This window comes from Zootoca vivipara, chromosome 13, assembly GCF_965207765.1.
Source record: "Zootoca vivipara chromosome 13, rZooViv2.hap1.1, whole genome shotgun sequence".
Classification (NCBI taxonomy): domain Eukaryota; kingdom Metazoa; phylum Chordata; class Lepidosauria; order Squamata; family Lacertidae; genus Zootoca; species Zootoca vivipara.
In genome coordinates, this window is record NC_142596.1 from 35,204,655 (window position 1) to 35,220,175 (window position 15,521).

The 15,521-nt window shown below is 46.4% G+C and overlaps 2 protein-coding genes and 1 long non-coding RNA gene across 5 annotated transcripts in view; 1 reads left to right on the forward strand and 2 right to left on the reverse strand.

Moving 5' to 3' along the window:
• Positions 1 to 1,316: 1,316 nt before the first annotated feature.
• Positions 1,317 to 6,246, reverse strand: PERCC1 (proline and glutamate rich with coiled coil 1). 3 transcript variants are annotated; one of them, XM_060282436.2, is made up of 2 exons: positions 5,276 to 5,403; positions 1,317 to 3,049 (listed from the first exon to the last, which is right to left on the reverse strand). In XM_060282436.2, the coding sequence occupies exon 2, from the start codon at positions 3,002 to 3,004 to the stop codon at positions 2,135 to 2,137; it is 870 nt and encodes a 289-aa protein (XP_060138419.2). In that variant the 5' UTR covers positions 3,005 to 3,049; positions 5,276 to 5,403; the 3' UTR covers positions 1,317 to 2,134. The 3 variants fall into 3 exon arrangements, 2 of the variants coding, with proteins under 2 accessions (XP_060138419.2, XP_088513240.1); XM_088657114.1 differs by lacking the exon at positions 5,276 to 5,403 and adding an exon at positions 6,152 to 6,246 and having other exon boundaries at positions 1,988 to 3,049; XR_015946878.1 differs by lacking the exon at positions 1,317 to 3,049 and adding an exon at positions 4,632 to 4,666 and having other exon boundaries at positions 5,276 to 5,409.
• The window catches only part of LUC7L (LUC7 like), a 30,574-nt gene continuing 20,537 nt past the window's right edge, over positions 5,485 to 15,521 (forward strand). The window contains exon 1 of the mRNA XM_088657106.1: positions 5,485 to 5,776. The gene's annotated coding sequence lies outside the window, so the exon portion shown is untranslated. The remainder of the gene's footprint in view (positions 5,777 to 15,521) is intronic.
• On the reverse strand, positions 13,074 to 15,391 carry LOC148683686 (uncharacterized). Its single transcript, XR_015946880.1, has 3 exons — positions 15,294 to 15,391; positions 14,140 to 14,204; positions 13,074 to 13,206 (listed from the first exon to the last, which is right to left on the reverse strand). It is a non-coding gene; the product is annotated as an uncharacterized LOC148683686 (long non-coding RNA).

Sequence of the window (15,521 nt, forward strand, 5' to 3'; positions counted from 1 at the left end):
AAGGGTGGCTGCGGTTTGGTCTGTGTATTGCTTTGGAAAGTGCAAATTAGGTGGGTGAGGGCAGGCAGGTTGCTGGGGGAATTGCCCCATTTGCCCTAATGGGCTGGCCTCCACTGGACATGCTGGGCACTTAAATAGATGTGAAGATCGATCAGGTCACCTCCTTTTCTAGTAAAATAATTGATTGATTGGCCTTAAAGAAGGCATGGAAGAAGCAGATAAGAGTCTCTTTTTGTGCAGACAGGAGAGGTTTGCTTAGCAGAAGACAAATGACATTGTTCTCCAGACACTCCTATCATTGCACCATTTATTGCACACAGACATACAGACAACCTTCCTGATATCATCTGGATTTCAAAATCACTGCTTCACATAGCCCTCTCCATTGCACATATGGAAACTGGATTATTATTATTATTAAAAACTTAGGGTAAAAACCAATGTTCACCCTTTGTAGGTGAACATTGGTCCTTTGAAATTAATGGATATGACCAAATTAGAACTATAGAAGTGTACAGTTGGATAGGGTTCCTTCAAAAGGTAAAAATCAGGACACCCTGGGGGGAAAAACTCCAGAAGACCCCAAAATTGTTGTTGAGCTTTAAGGAAACCCCCAAAGTTCTTGAGCTTTTTAAAACAAAAACACCCCCAAAAGGTGATTTCCCTCTTGACTTGTTTAAGATCAAGGACAAAGTGCCGCCTTTTCCCCCGGACGTCAATTCTGCCTTTGAAATCCCAGTGTGGCAGTCTTACAGTAGGAAGGGCACCAAGCATCATCTAGTTCAATCCCCTAAGTCCATTGATTTCAGGACTTACCGTAGTTGGATTCAGCCCTTAGAATTGATGAAATACATCAGTATTTCACGGATTCTCTGTATCTTCTTTCATACCCTTTTATAACAACCCTGTAAAACAGGCCAGTATTGCTTTATGCATTTATTTATCGTTACTTTTACAAATCACCTTTCCTACAAAGTGTTCAAGGTGGCACACACAGTTCTCAACTCCCATCCTTACACCTCCATCCCCTAGAGCTGGACTCCCACTCCCAGCAGCCAGGGATGATGGGTATTGTAGTCCAGCAACATCTAGAGGGCCACAAGTTTCCCATTGCTGCATTCAATCCATCCCAAAAGGCTTCTGCATCCAGAGCCACCACAGACCGGGTCCACTTGTGAGCCTGCCAGGGTAACTGGTTCTGCCCTCTGGCTCCACCCCTTCTCACCTCCACCCCTAGACCCAGAACGGTCAGCAAATGATCAGAGAGAGTCAGTTCCCTTGTGAGGGGAAAGTATTGGAGGAGAGTCACATTCCCCCCCCCCTGCAATATTTATTTACAATTATACAAGTTGAGCAAGAGAGAAGAGAGACTTCCAGGTCTCTTAATAGGTTAGGGACCGGTGACATTTTGGGGGCCAGTGGGAAGATAATGACATTTTGAGATAGTGCTGGAGGTGAGCGGCATAACACAAAATTGCGGGTGGGTGGGTGTGGCATGAGAGAAAATGGCTGAAATGGGGGGCATGGCATAGAAGAAGAAGAAGAAGAAGAAGAAGAAGAAGAAGAAGAAGAAGAAGAAGAAGAAGAAGAAGAAGAAGAGGAGGAGGAGGAGGAGGAGGAGGAGGAGGAGGAGGAGGAGGAGGAGGAGGAGGAGGAGGAGGAGGAGGAGTTTGGATTTGATATCCCACTTTATCACTACCCGAAGGAGTCTCAAAGCGGCTAACATTCTCCTTTCCCTTCCTCTCCCACAACAAACACTCTGTGAGGCGAGTGGGGCTGAGAGACTTCAGAGAAGTGTGACTAGCCCAAGGTCACCCAGCAGCTGCATGTGGAGGAGTGGAGACACAAACCCGGCTCCCCAGATTACGAGTCTACCACTCTTAACCACTACACCACACTGTAGATCTAAAAGAAAATGGCTGTCGCAGTTGAAAGAGTAGAAAAAGAGACAGGAACACAAAATGGTGCAGACATTGCTCCCACCGCTGATCTTGTGCATTGTCAGTTTTTGAGGGGATATTCATGGAGACCTTTCATGGGAGCAATGGTGGGCACAGGGCTAATGGTCCCTGCAATAGGGAAAGGGCCAGAGCCCATGTGAGAAGAATTCAGATGTCGCAACCCTTCTGAACCCTCATAGACCACCAAAATGGTCAGTGTCCACCACCCTCCGGTTTGCTTCGCTAGGATGCTCTCGGCTGGGATTCAGGTCCTCCTGGCAGGTTTCGGAAGTCCAGTTGGCCAGCAGGTCACTGAAATCTGGAGGGTTGCCATTGAGTATACAGACAGGGCTGAGGGATGGCTCTTTCCAGAAGGACTGGGGCAACTTCCTGCCATGCATGGGGGCAATGTGGCCGTACTTCCTCTCCAGCCTCAGCTTCCTGTTCTCAGAGGAGGCTCGCTGCTTGGCGCACCTGACCAGGCCATATTCAAAGAGCTCGGCCAGAGGACCCATCTTCTCTGCGTCCTCTTTGCTGCAGAAAGATCTCCACAGTTGCCTCTCCAGCTGTGCTGGGGGCTTTGAGGGGTCAGGGAGGTCACTGCTGTCGTCTTCTTCCCCAACCTGGGAAATCCTGACTAGGTCAGCGTAGTACAGAACCTGCCCTGACAGCTGAGGGGAGCGGCGGTCCTCGTAGATGTTGCAGGACTCTGAGCCTTCCTCTTTGCTCTTCCGGCCAAAATACCTCTGGATGTCATCGCTGATCCGCTCAGCGAACCGAAGGAGCTGCAGCGTCACCTCTGTGTTGCTCAAGCTCGAGTCGGCAGCGCATCTGTCTGGACTGCAACCTGCAGAATTACCTACTGTTTCCATATCCTCCCTCTCTTCTTCTCCTTCCTCCTCCTCCTCCTCTTCCTCTTCTTCTTCCTCTTCCGCCTCCATTTCCTCCTCCTCCGATAAGTCTTGGAAAATCATTTCCTGGCAGGTTGTGGTGGATAGGAATGAATTCTGGAATGCTGTGGGCAGCTTAAATTTGCTTAGGCTTTGTATTACCCCAGCGGCCATTTCCCCCGCTCCTATCTCCACGCTGTGCAAGTGGTTGAATCTGGACTAAATAAACAGCAAGGAGAACAAAGCGTCAGGTGTCTGCCAGGGACAGGGAATGCACAGTATAGCTATCTTTTCTGGTCATTAGCATCCTCCAACAGGGAACTCAAGTAGTGAGACAGAACTGGACCCACTGAGAAATTAGGAGGAGGTATTAACATATTCCTGGACCACCCACTAGTAATAATTAGTATACTGTAATTTAAAAGGGGGGGTGCCAAAAAAATAAAAACAGAACTCCCCTCCCTGCAACAGCCCAGGGACTACAGTGGTACCTCTGGTTAAGAACTTAATTCGTTCCGGAGGTCCGTTCTTAATCTGAAACTGTTCTTAACCTGAGGTTAAGCTTTAGCTAATGGGGCCTCCTACTGCTGCCGCGCCGCCGGAGCACAATTTCTGTTCTCAGCCTGAAGCAAAGTTCTTAACCCGAGGTACGATTTCTGGGTTAGCGGAGTCTGTAACCTGAAGCGTTTGTAACCCAAGGTAGAAATAGAAATACTTTATTGTCACTGTACCACTAAAGTATTTCTACAGTATTTCTACCTCAGGTTACTCCGCTAACCCAGAAATAGTACCTCGGGTACTACAGAAATTGTGCATACTTTACTGGGGATGCTCTGTGGCTTCTGGAAACCATAACACAGGGGTTGGGGAAAACCTTCCAGTCTGAGGGCCATATTCCCTTCTAGGCAATCTTCTCAGGGTCCCATGATAGTGGTGGGCAAGGCCAGAGGCAAAAGCCACAAATGTACACTCATTCATTCATTCATTCCATTTATGTCCCACCATTTCTCCCCAAGGAGCTCAAGGCGGGGTACATGGCTCCCTCCCTCCCTGTTTAATCCCCACAACAACCCTGTGAGGTAGGTTAGGCTGAGAGGCAGTGACTGGCCCAAGGTCACGCAGTGATTTTTGTGGATGAGTGGGGATTGTGAACCCTGGTCTCCAAGGTCCAACACTTAAACCACTACATCACGATGGCTAATTTCTACATGCACTGGCGCAGTCTTTTACATCTTCTACACAAACAAGGAAGAGACATTATCAGACTTCAAGGGCACATTCCACCCAGCCAAAAGCAGCTGGTTTGCGTGTTTGTGAAACTGGGCCAGCCAGGGAGGGTGTGTGTTGGATTAACAGAAAATAAAAGGAAAATTACTACTACTACTGTGGTACCTTGACTTACGAATGACTCGACATACGAATGTTTCGAGTTACGAACAGAGTTCCATCCGCCATTTTGGATGCAGTTTAGATAGGATTTTTTCGACTTACGGATTTTTAGATAGGGTTTTTTCGACTTACGGATTTTTTAGATTCCCCCCCCCCCCATTGGCTTCGACTTACGCATTTTTCGACTTATGAAGATCTGTTCGGAACGGATTAAATTCGTAAGTCGAGGTACCACTGTACTACTCTTTTAGAAAATTGACTTCAAAGTTGTTGTTCTTTTTAATGATAAAAGGAAAAGGGGGAGGAGCTTAAACTCATCTTATCTGCCAACAAGGAGCATCTGGACAGCAGACCAGAGCAAGCACATAGACCACCTGGTCACAGTTGTCCCTTCCTTGCTGAGGTGATATCAATTCTTTTGCATGTGCAGTCCAGGTGCAGAGGTGGCTTCATAGTTTGTGGCAGTTGAAAAGGGGACATAGGAAGCCACTTTATATTAAATCGCACAATTGGTATCCCAGTAATGGCTACACTGACCAGCAGCAGCTCTCCAGCGTTTCAGACGGGGGTCTCCCCCCGCCTTAACTGGAGATACTGGAAACTGAATCTGAGATCTGCCACTGAGCTACTGTTGTTTCCCCAAACAGGGAGAGCTGTCTTATACTGAGACTGAGTCAAATCACCGGTCCATATATCTCAGTTGTGTCTACACTGACTGGCAGCCGCTCTCCAGAGTTTCAGGCAGAGGGGCTTTCTTAGCCCAACCTGGGACCTTCTGCATGCAAAGCAGATGCCCTACCGCTGACTTACAGCTCTTCCTTAAAACTTAGGAAGTTCTTATACTAAGCCAGGCCATCTAACTCTGTATGGCCTTACACTGACTGGCAGCAGCAGATCTCTAGTGTTTCAGGGAGGAAGTTCCCCCCCCCAGCCCTACCTGGAGGGAGATACTGGGGACTGGACCGGGGGACAGTCTACATGCAAAGCAGATGCTTTACCCCTGAGCTACAGCCATTCCCCTTGCAAAGGCTTCTCTCCCCAGGTCTCTCCACTTACCTGTCCACTGCAGCTCAGCCCCCCACTTCTCCTCTGCCAACTCTCAGCCCTTCCACCTGGGGCTGAAGTATTTATAGTGGCACTGCGAAACTGGTGACTAGCAAATATTTGGCGGCTGTATTGTAATCGTAGACTCGGTAAACAAAACTCTGGTTTGCTTTAATGCCCAGCAACCAGAGAACACTGTAGACAAGGAGCCTGGGAGGACAGGGAGATAGGGCTCACCTTAATGGTTGACTTCCTGGGGGATTTTCGAGTGTTATTCCTGCCGATCCCCCTATTAGGTCTGCTGCCACAGCTGCCAAACCTCCCCTCCCCACGTTGACAGAGGACTCCTTATCTCCAGTGTTGATTTGGAGACGAAATCGAGCCTCGTCAAATAGGCATAAAATTAAATTTCATGGTATTTTGACTCCAGGAGTAGGCATCATCTCCAGAAGCAAGTAACGCTTATCCGACAACGCCTGTGCAAATAGTAAGATGCCAAGCCAGAAGAGGAAGGTAACTAACCGGAGACCGGGGCAAATTGGTCGGATTCATTTTTCTGAGCTTATGTTGATTTCCACATCAGTTTGCATCCCTATTGGCATTCCTTGAAGACCCACCTACAGTATTTAGGCAAGCTTTCCCCTGAGCTTGAACTTCCTGACCCAACAACTGTTTCTGCTGCTCTTGTAACTGCTTGAAGTATTATGCTTTCCAATGGGCTTCTTTTATCTAGCGTAGTTCTAATTAGGGGTTTTTTAAAATTGTTTTGTTTGAATTATTTTTTATTGGGCACTTTGTATGGACTTCGTAGCTGGTTTTATGCTTGTAAAATATAAATAAAATAATAGTTATAGGTACCATTAAACCAATAGTTGTAACTATACATACCTGTACCTTCTTTTTCATAGTTTGGGGTGCATTTTCTCATTTATTGATGAGGCCTAAGTGCCCCCCACCCCGCTCCATTCAGCACCTCCCCTGCTCCCCCCTCTCAGTTGCAAGGCAGCAAACGCCTCCTAAGGGCTTCATAAATCAAATTATTACGTTGCTTCCTGTGATTTACCATACAAATTGGTGCCCATAAATCAATTAGTACGGGAGGCGAGGCAAGCCGTCGGAGCCATTATCTTCAACCCATTAGGGATGGGCTTCATTCGGGTGGAGAAGAGGCCGGGGCTCCTTTAAGAAACAAAAACAATTCTAATGTCTGCTTTTTATACTTCTTTTCTAGCAGCAAAATGTCTGGGGCTAATCCTGGCTGTAGGTGGCCTTAGGGTTGCCTGGTGGGCAAAAGATATAAACCCACAGAAACACTCTTGACACTGATCTGCAGACCCTTCTAAGCCAGGGGTTCCCAGACTGTGGTTTGTGGATCATTGGTGGCGCACACACTTCATTCAGGGGGTCTGCTGTGTGTTCGCATTAGATATACACATTGGTTTGTCATTGTATCTTTTATTGCAGAGTTAAACTATGGAACTCACTGCCACAGGAGGCAGGATGGCTTTAAAAGAGGTTCAGACAAATTCATGCAGGAGAGGGCTATCAGTGGCTACGAGCCGTGATGGCTATGGGCTGCTTCAACAGCCGGAGGCAGTGATTCTTCTGGGTACTAGTTACTGGAAGGCATGGGAGGAGAAAGGGCTCTGGTGCTCGAATCCTGCTTGCTGGTTTCGCACAGGCATCCGGTTGGCCACTGTGAGAGCAGGATGCTGAGCCAGCTGGACCACTGGCCCGATCCAGCAGACCCTTATCTCGAGTTTTATTGTATTTCGGATCGGAACTCTACGGAACGCAAACTGTAACACCACAAAAGAAAAAGAAAAAGTTTCAGTGTACACAAAAGTTTCAGTGTATCTGAAGAAGTGTGCATGCACACAAAAGCTCATACCAAAATAAAAACTTAGTTGGTCCTTAAGGTGCTACTGAAGGAATTTTTTTATTTTGCTTTTACTCAGACCAACACGGCTACCTACCTGTAACCACAAAAGAAGCAAATTCAAAAATAGAGTTAAAGCAGGCATCCCCAAACTGCAGCCCTCCAGATGTTTTGGCCTACAACTCCCATGATCCCTAGCTAACAGGACCAGTGGTCAGGGTAGATGGGAATTGTAGTCCAAAACATCTGGAGGGCCAAAGTTTGGGGGTGCCTGAGTTAAAGAGCGTACATCACCTAGCCAGAGCACCCTGCAATCGCTACAACAGTGTTACGAGTTTGTGGGTACCAGACTTCTAATCCCTGAACCCAGCAAATGTTAAAAGCTCTTTGAGCCAGGCTAGCCTCCTGGGTGATGGGCTAATAAGAGAACAGAGAAGAGGGGGCTCTGTGTCAGATGCCAGATGGGTGGGACCCCTCCTCCAGCTCTCAAGATAGGTAGAGAAGGAAAAGACTGAGTTTGAGAGCAGAGTTATGTGAGCTAGAAGTTGGAGGCAAAAGCTGCAGGCTGCTAAGGAAGAGAGAGAGAACCTTGGCTGATTTGCATTCTCCACTGTGCCTCATTTCCAAAAGGAAACACGAGCCCCTGGGATTTTGCACCGCTCAGAGATTGGGGTAGGGAACAGCAGGTAGGGAAACAATGAAGACCAAACCCTCTGCAATGGTCAAGTGGTCCAGAGGGCAGAGTTTGGGGACCACTGCATTATACAGTTTGTGTCTTGCAAAGCCACACTCTTACTATGGATTGATTGATTGATTGATTGATTGATCATCACCACTGTCTTCTTGTTTGTTTGTTTGTTTGTTTACAGGCACTGCTCCCACCCTGGAATCTGAACCCTAACGGCAGGGTATAAGAAGACGCAGCATTTTAAAATCCAGGGGTTCTTTTGCTGCACAGACTGGGGGGTGACTCCCCCTACCTTCTCTCTTCTCTTGCCGGTCCCTTGTGCCTGGATCTTGTGCCTTTTGCAAGTGCCCTTTGCACAAGCAATGTGCAAGGACCCAGACCCACATAGGAGCACTTAGACTTCTCCAAACATTCGCGCTGGCAGCCCTCCTGCCTCAATAGCCACTATCTAGCCCATTTGCTGGCTTGACAAACATGTTTAGATACACAGACAGATCGGAGCGGCAACTGATAAGCCAAGCCAGTCATCACCCCTTCAATATGCTCCTCTAACGTCACTGTGGCTGCCTCCTCCTCCTCCTCCTCTTAGGACAAATGTGGAGAGAACTACAGCTAGCTTTGGGACACTTGGGTGGGGTGTATGGTAGGGACATAATGGCACCCTGCGTCCATCCCCCGAAGCAGCGGCCTTATGTGACTTCATGACAGGGCTGTACTGGACACCTTGCTCCGTTCACTTGAACAGAACATAGAAAAAGGCCCGCAATTGAGAAAACCTGGTTAGGGGCAGTGCGAGAGACAGACAGACAAGCAGGCAGGCAGAGAGACAGACATAATTGCCCTTCAGCCGAAGCAGAATACACACCATACTTTAAACCACATTTAAAGGACATGGGCTCCCTCCAAAGAATCCTGGGAACTGCAGATTATCTCCCCAAAGAACTACAGTTCCCAGCACCCTTAACAAACTGCGCTTAGATTCCAGTGCCTCAAGAGGACTAGGATGATGGGGGGGGATCATGCTCCCCTTTTTGAAAGGGCACCTGCCTTCACCATCTTGGGTTTCAACGCCCTCGGCGAGCTCTAGTCACGCTCTTGGTGGGTGGGTTGGCTGGCAAACGGCAAAGGGGAAGGTGGCAGGAGAAGGTAGCTGTGTGCCAACTCACTGAGAACGGCTTCTCTCCTTCCCCCTTTTAGGAGACAGCCATTACTCCGGGCCACCATTCCTCCAACTAATAAAGAGAGTTTTGACAGCGCAATATGGGGCCACAGAGCATCTGTCTGGGCATATGCTTCTGTGGCGAGGCCTTGAGTTTTCTCATTAAAGAAACAAAACATTCGCCTTTCTGTGAAGCCGGCTTCTGCCTTATCACACTGCAATGGCTTCTGCAAGCCGCAGCCAGGGTGGCTCTGGGTCAGGGGCTGCAGCTCCCTGATCCCTATAGGAGGATTCTGGGCCCTCTTCTTGGTCTCCATGCAAGAGCGGAGGAAAAATCAATAGCTCCAATATGTCAGCACTCCAAACGAGCTGCAATAATTTGACACCCACCATTAACCCCACAAGCACTCCAGCACAACTCTGCCCATTAGAAGGAGCATTAGGTGGAAAACGCTTGGCGTGCCTGCATTCACTGGGACCGTAAGAGCAAAGAGTTGGTGCGTTGGTCTCTGGGATGGGTCCCTGAGGACGTGGCGGAGCTTGCTTAGAGAATCCCAGAATTGTAGAGCTGGAAGGGTCATCTAGTCCAACCCCCTGCAATACAGGAATCTCCACGGCAGATACCCACCCAATCTCTGCTTTAAAACCTCCAAGGAAGGTCAAAAATTCTTTATTGCGTTAGCGATTAGCCATAGCAAAAACCCGACCGTCATCAACATGTCGAATACAAACAATAAAATGATAAAATACATAAATAGCGCTGAGCTACAAGCATAACGTAAGTAAAACATGAAATACAATAACACAGATAGGACTGGTATTTAAAACTCCTAAGGCTGATTATAGAATTACTGGTAGATACCAAGCAGGTAAGAACAGGGATGGACTTTAATGAATACGTCCTGGAAATGAATAAGTGTGTTAATTGTCCTCTTCTAGATCACAGTCTCTATCAAGGAATCCCTACGTTTCAATGCCTGCACAATAAAAAAACAGCCACTCCAAGTGTTATTTGAGGATTTGCATCTACTAATAAGAATTTCAAGCAGTTGTCTTTAGATATATAATGGAAGGCGGGGTCAAGGAAAGAAGTTTAGATCTTTTTGAATCGTATAGGGGGCACTGAAATAAGGAATGTAGAAGGTCCTCTGTCTCTTTCATACTGCAGGAGCAGAGGCGCTGATCAATAGGGATTTTAAGGTATATACCAGGCATCCCCAAACTTCGGCCCTCCAGATGTTTTGGACTACAATTCCCATCTTCCCCAACCACTGGTCCTGTTAGCTAGGGATCATGGGAGTTGTAGGCCAAAACATCTGGAGGGCCGCAGTTTGGGGATGCCTGGTATATACCCTGGAGGAAAGCCGTGGGTAAAGTATGGAAGCGGGCCATAGAAAAAGCTCTTCTTAATGCAGGCTCCATCTGGTTGCCCAAATAATTAGCAAAAGACCTTACTGCCTTCACTCAAGGGAACCACATTGAGAGACGAGCTGACTTGGACAATGCCAAGTCCATAGCTTCATCTTCCAAGATAGGTGAGTCCATAAGCTACCGCAGGAGTCTGTTCCACTGTCAGACTGCTCTTACTATCAGAAAGATCAGAGTCGGATGTTTTGCTCTCCCGGCGTGCCTGAGCATTTCACGGGGAACCCCTTTACTCTGGAAGCTATGGTTTGTTTCAGATCCATACCATACATTTCTGTAGAGGTAGGGCCACAGCTTAGTGGTAGAGTAACCGCTTTGCATGCAGAAGGCCCCGGGTTCAATCCTTGGTGTCTCCAGATAGAGCTGGGACTCCTCCCTGAATTTCTGGACAGCCACTGCCAGTCAGTGCAGGCAGCACTGAGCTAGATGGACCTGTTGCCTGATTCAGTGTAGGCAGCTTCCTATGTTCCCTTATGCGCCATCCTAATCACTGACAGCTTCTGGAGGGGAACTGCTGGAGGCCCTACACTTGCCGCTGTGTTTCGGTTGGCCTTGACTAGGGACTGAGCCTTTATTGTTGTAGGTCCCTGCCCTGCGGAACTCCCTGCCTCTAGAGGTTTGGCAGGAATTGTACCTGCCATCTCTCAGGTGTCATCTGAAAACTGTATTGCTTAGGCAGGCCTTCACAATACAATTGTTTTTCTTTTTAACCCATCAGTATTTGCTGAAGTTTTATTGACGTTTTTACTGTTGTTGGTTTTTTTAAAAAAAAAAAACAGATACTTTTACTGGTTTTTTAATTATAATCTTGTATGTTGTAAACCACCGTGATATATTTTTATGGAAGTGTGGTTTACAGGCACTTAAATAAATAAATAACATTGAAAGTGCTCTTGTAGAAAAGGGAAAGAAAGCACGCTCCCAAACACTCCTCAGCCCCCCCAAAATGGAAGGAAAGCCCAACAAAACAGAGAGAGAGGGGGGGGCATAGGCTGTATGAACCAGTTTGGATTCAATGGCTGGAATAGCCAGGACCAGTGGCGGAGCTTCATGCTCTGGCTCCAGGCGCGGGGCTGGCGCCCGTTCTGGGGGCGGGGCGTGCCTCCCGGAGGGGCAGGGTGTGTGTTACAGGACTGTGGTGCGCCTCCCGGGGGCACGGCGCACCTCCCAGAGGGGTGGGGCGCGCCTCCCAGAGGGGCAGGGCGCATGTTCCGGGGGTAGGACACACGTTTTGGGGCGGGGCGGGCGCCCACGATGGCGTCCCTTGGAGCTCGGGGCGGCCCGCCCCTACCTTCCTACGCCCCTGGCCAGGACAGTTTGGTAATTGACTGCTAAGTAGGAGTCATCATCTGTCAGTTGCTAGATCTATATTTTTGCCCAGGCTTTCCTTGACCCATAAGGTTGGACCTTATGATTACAGGTGGCAACCATTTTGGGGGGGGGTCCATTCCTGCCCCCTGTGAATATTGACAGAGCTCACATAAACCCACCCACCCCCATTCTGCCCTCTTCCGGGTTGAAAAGGACCCATACGTCAGTGGTTGCACCTCAATTGGATGCATGGGCAATGCCTGTACTAAATGCCTTTCTTTATCTGCTTTCATAATAGTGTTTGGCTGTTGTTGTTTTTTAAATGTTTCACCCCTGTTTGTACGGTACTGTTTTAAGGTGTTTTTGTATATCGCTTAGGAGTGTTTTTTGGTTTTTTTAATTAATTGGCTTAGAAATGCTTTTAAACAAAGAAATAAAATTTCATTCCCTACCAACAAGGCCTTTTAGCTGCTTGTGTAAGACAAACATCCCATCTACTGTGCAATAGAATCAATTGACATAAATCCAGTACTAAAAGTGGCAACATGGAGAAATCATTGGCAGAATATGTTGGTCCCCAGGCCACTCAAAGCCACCATAACAGTAAGATTTCAAAGGAGATAAGATAGGTAGACAGACAAATGGAAGCCAACTGAGGATAGCACTTCTGTCTGGTGAAGTGGGCTCTCTAGACCGCAAAAGCTTGTGCTGTAATAAATCTCCAAGGTGCTGCATAGAAGCCTGTGCCATCCTTAGTCTTTAAGATGCTACAAGTCGCTCTGTTCTTTCTTCTGTTCATTTTTCTTTTGCAGAAAGAGGCTGTTGACGTGTCCAGAATGGAATATGGGCGTCAATGCCCTCTGCTGTCTAGATAGAAAATTGTAGAAAGGCAAGAACTCTGGCCACAAAAGTAACTTGTGCTGGACTAATAGTTTGCATGATTCAATTTTTCCAAATAGTCTCTTATGGATAGATTTATGTCTTGAAGTTTATATGCCAGGTGAAGTTGATGCGCCAGGACAAGGCCCTGTTTCGAAAATTCTTCTTCAGCTGGAATAAGTTAAATATACATTCATCAGCGACCCTCTTAGTAAGTTGATTATCATATAAGCAATATATAAACTAAAGGTTTACAAACATATATACAGAATTGTATAATAAAAACATATAGTCTTACCAAATAGTCTTAAAGTCAACGTTTAATGGTAGCTTAGAGTTAGGTGACTGAGAGTGTGTTTGTAATATATAAAGAAGAGATTGGGTGTGTTCTAATAAAGATTTAAAGAGGCAGTAGTACAAATTCTATCTTAAAGTTACAGTAAGGGTTATAACAAATTACAGAAAGGGAGTAAAATCCTGATGGTTATTTAGACCTTAGGGGAAAACCGTATTGAAAAGATGAATAAATCTGGTTTCTTGTTGTAGCAGGAGTTTATCAATGTTCTTGTGGTGAAAACGATCTGGGGACAGCTTCCAAATACCTGTAACAGAAAAATAAAAAAATTCCTTCAGTAGCACCTTAAAGACCAACTAAGTTTTTATTTTGGTATGAGCTTTCGTGTGCATGCACACTTCTTCAGGTATCTGAAGAAGTGTGCATGCACACGAAAGCTCATACCAAAATAAAAACTTAGTTGGTCTTTAAGGTGCTACTGAAGGAATTTTTTTATTTTACTTCGATCCAGACCAACACGGCTACCTACCTGTAACTGTAACAGAAAAAGAAATCCTCTTCTGTGTGTTTTTGTTGCATGTAGTGTTCCACGAGCGGTACTTCCATGATTTGGTTACGTATTCTAGATCGGTGTTCATTGATCCTAAGTCTTATTTGTCTAGAGCATTTCCCAATATACAGTACATCATTTTACAAGGACATATCCACACATAAATACAGTTTTTTTGTATTGCCATTACTGAAATTCCTAATTTGGAATTTAAACCCAGATTGTTCATTAGAAAATTCCTTAACCTGTAGAGAGTATTTACAAATGCTGCACCCTCCGCATCTAAAATAACCCATTGGCAACTCATCAGCTGGTTTCATTTGTGCCATCATATCAGATTTTATCAAAAAATCTCTGAGAGATTTTGTTCTTTTTAAGCCAAAAAGTGGAGGTTTCTGACATCCAGGAACGCTGGAAATGAGGTGCCAATGTTTGTATATGATTGCTTTATGGAAGGAGTGCGAGGAGTGTATTGTAAGGTAGACACAATATGATTATCTCCTTGATTTCTCATGGTTGGTGTCTAGAAGCAGAGATGCAGATCCCTGGATTACTGTCACCTGTGCTGTCTGAGATGCTGCTACAGCTCGATGCAGTTCATCAAGCCCAGGTTAAGGGGGGTGGAGCGGTGGGGAGAGAAGGGGAATAAAGCATGCCCCAAATTCAATTATAATCTTTTAAAATACTCACAAGGAGAAGGTTTGGCACATTTGGAAGCTTTTTGCTACCTGCATTCACAAGTAGGGAGACCACTTCTGCATTGAAGAGAAACGAGAAAACGCTTATCAAAAAAGAGGATGCCGATTTGCAAGTGCATATGCTGATTTACCATATATCTACAGATGCAAGTTTAGATACAATTACTATACTGTAGAGCAGGCACCCCCAAACTTCGGCCCTCCAGATGTTTGGGACTACAATTCCCATCTTCCCCGACCACGGGTCCTGTTAGCTAGGGATCATGGGAGTTGTAGGCCAAAACATCTGGAGGGCCGCAGTTTGGGGATGCCTGCTGTAGAGGCAATGTAACTAGATATATAATACACCTTGCCATAGTGGGGGACCCCATAGCCACCCATGAGACCATGGTGCCTATTCAGTCTATTGCCCAGGAGCTTGCAAATTCAAGATGCCTCCTGCTCTCCTGTCTAGTGGTTCTTCTATCTTATTCATAGAGGATGCCTTCAAGTAGAACAGCAGTCATTTTGAGACCCTGGCTCACCCTTAATCCAAACATGTATTGCAGGATCCATTTCTTTCTCATTTTTGCCTTGAATGGTGTACTGACCCACCAGAGGATTGTCCTCTGATTCCCCCCTGTTCTAAACAAAATATGCCCTTATTCCCTTAAGGGGTATACAAGAGCCCTTGTAGAGTCCTTTGGAGGTTCTCCATCGGTAGGAGAAAATAACAGAGGCCAACCAGAAAATATTGAGAAGCAAAGCAGCTAATAAGCTTGATCTTTATTGACTGTTGCAACAGGGTGTTCTCCCTCACACAGGAGAAGGACCCAGAACAAAGGTCCCCATATATAGAAATTTGAAATTCCCCACCCTCAAACTCAAGACCAGCCCCAATACATCACACATAAATCACAGAAAGAGGTGGTCTCCAGCAGAAATCTGAGTATCTTGTTTATCTCCTGTCTGGCAGTTTACCTGTTAATGGCCATTTGACTGGATTACCAGGGGGCCTGGCCAGTCTTTTGTTATTCTAACTACTCACTACTCATCTGAAGAAGTGTGCATGCACTCGAAAGTTCATACCTATGACAAACTTAGTTGGTCTCTAAGGTGCTACTGGAAGGATTTTTTTTATTTTTTGTTTCCACTACTGGTACCTACCTGTAACAAGTACTCACTACTCAATTCCGGGAACCAGGTCCCAGGTCTTCCCCATTCATACCTTAAGTGTGTCCTGAAGGCAGGACTTGTGAACACAGACAAAAGGGAGGTTTTTTTCTCATTTCCTCCCTCCTTTCAGAGAAAAGCCTTGTCAGCCTGGGAGAGTCAAAATGGCTACAGGACTGCCCTCCTGCACATGCTTGCTTGGTACATCTATGAACATTATAT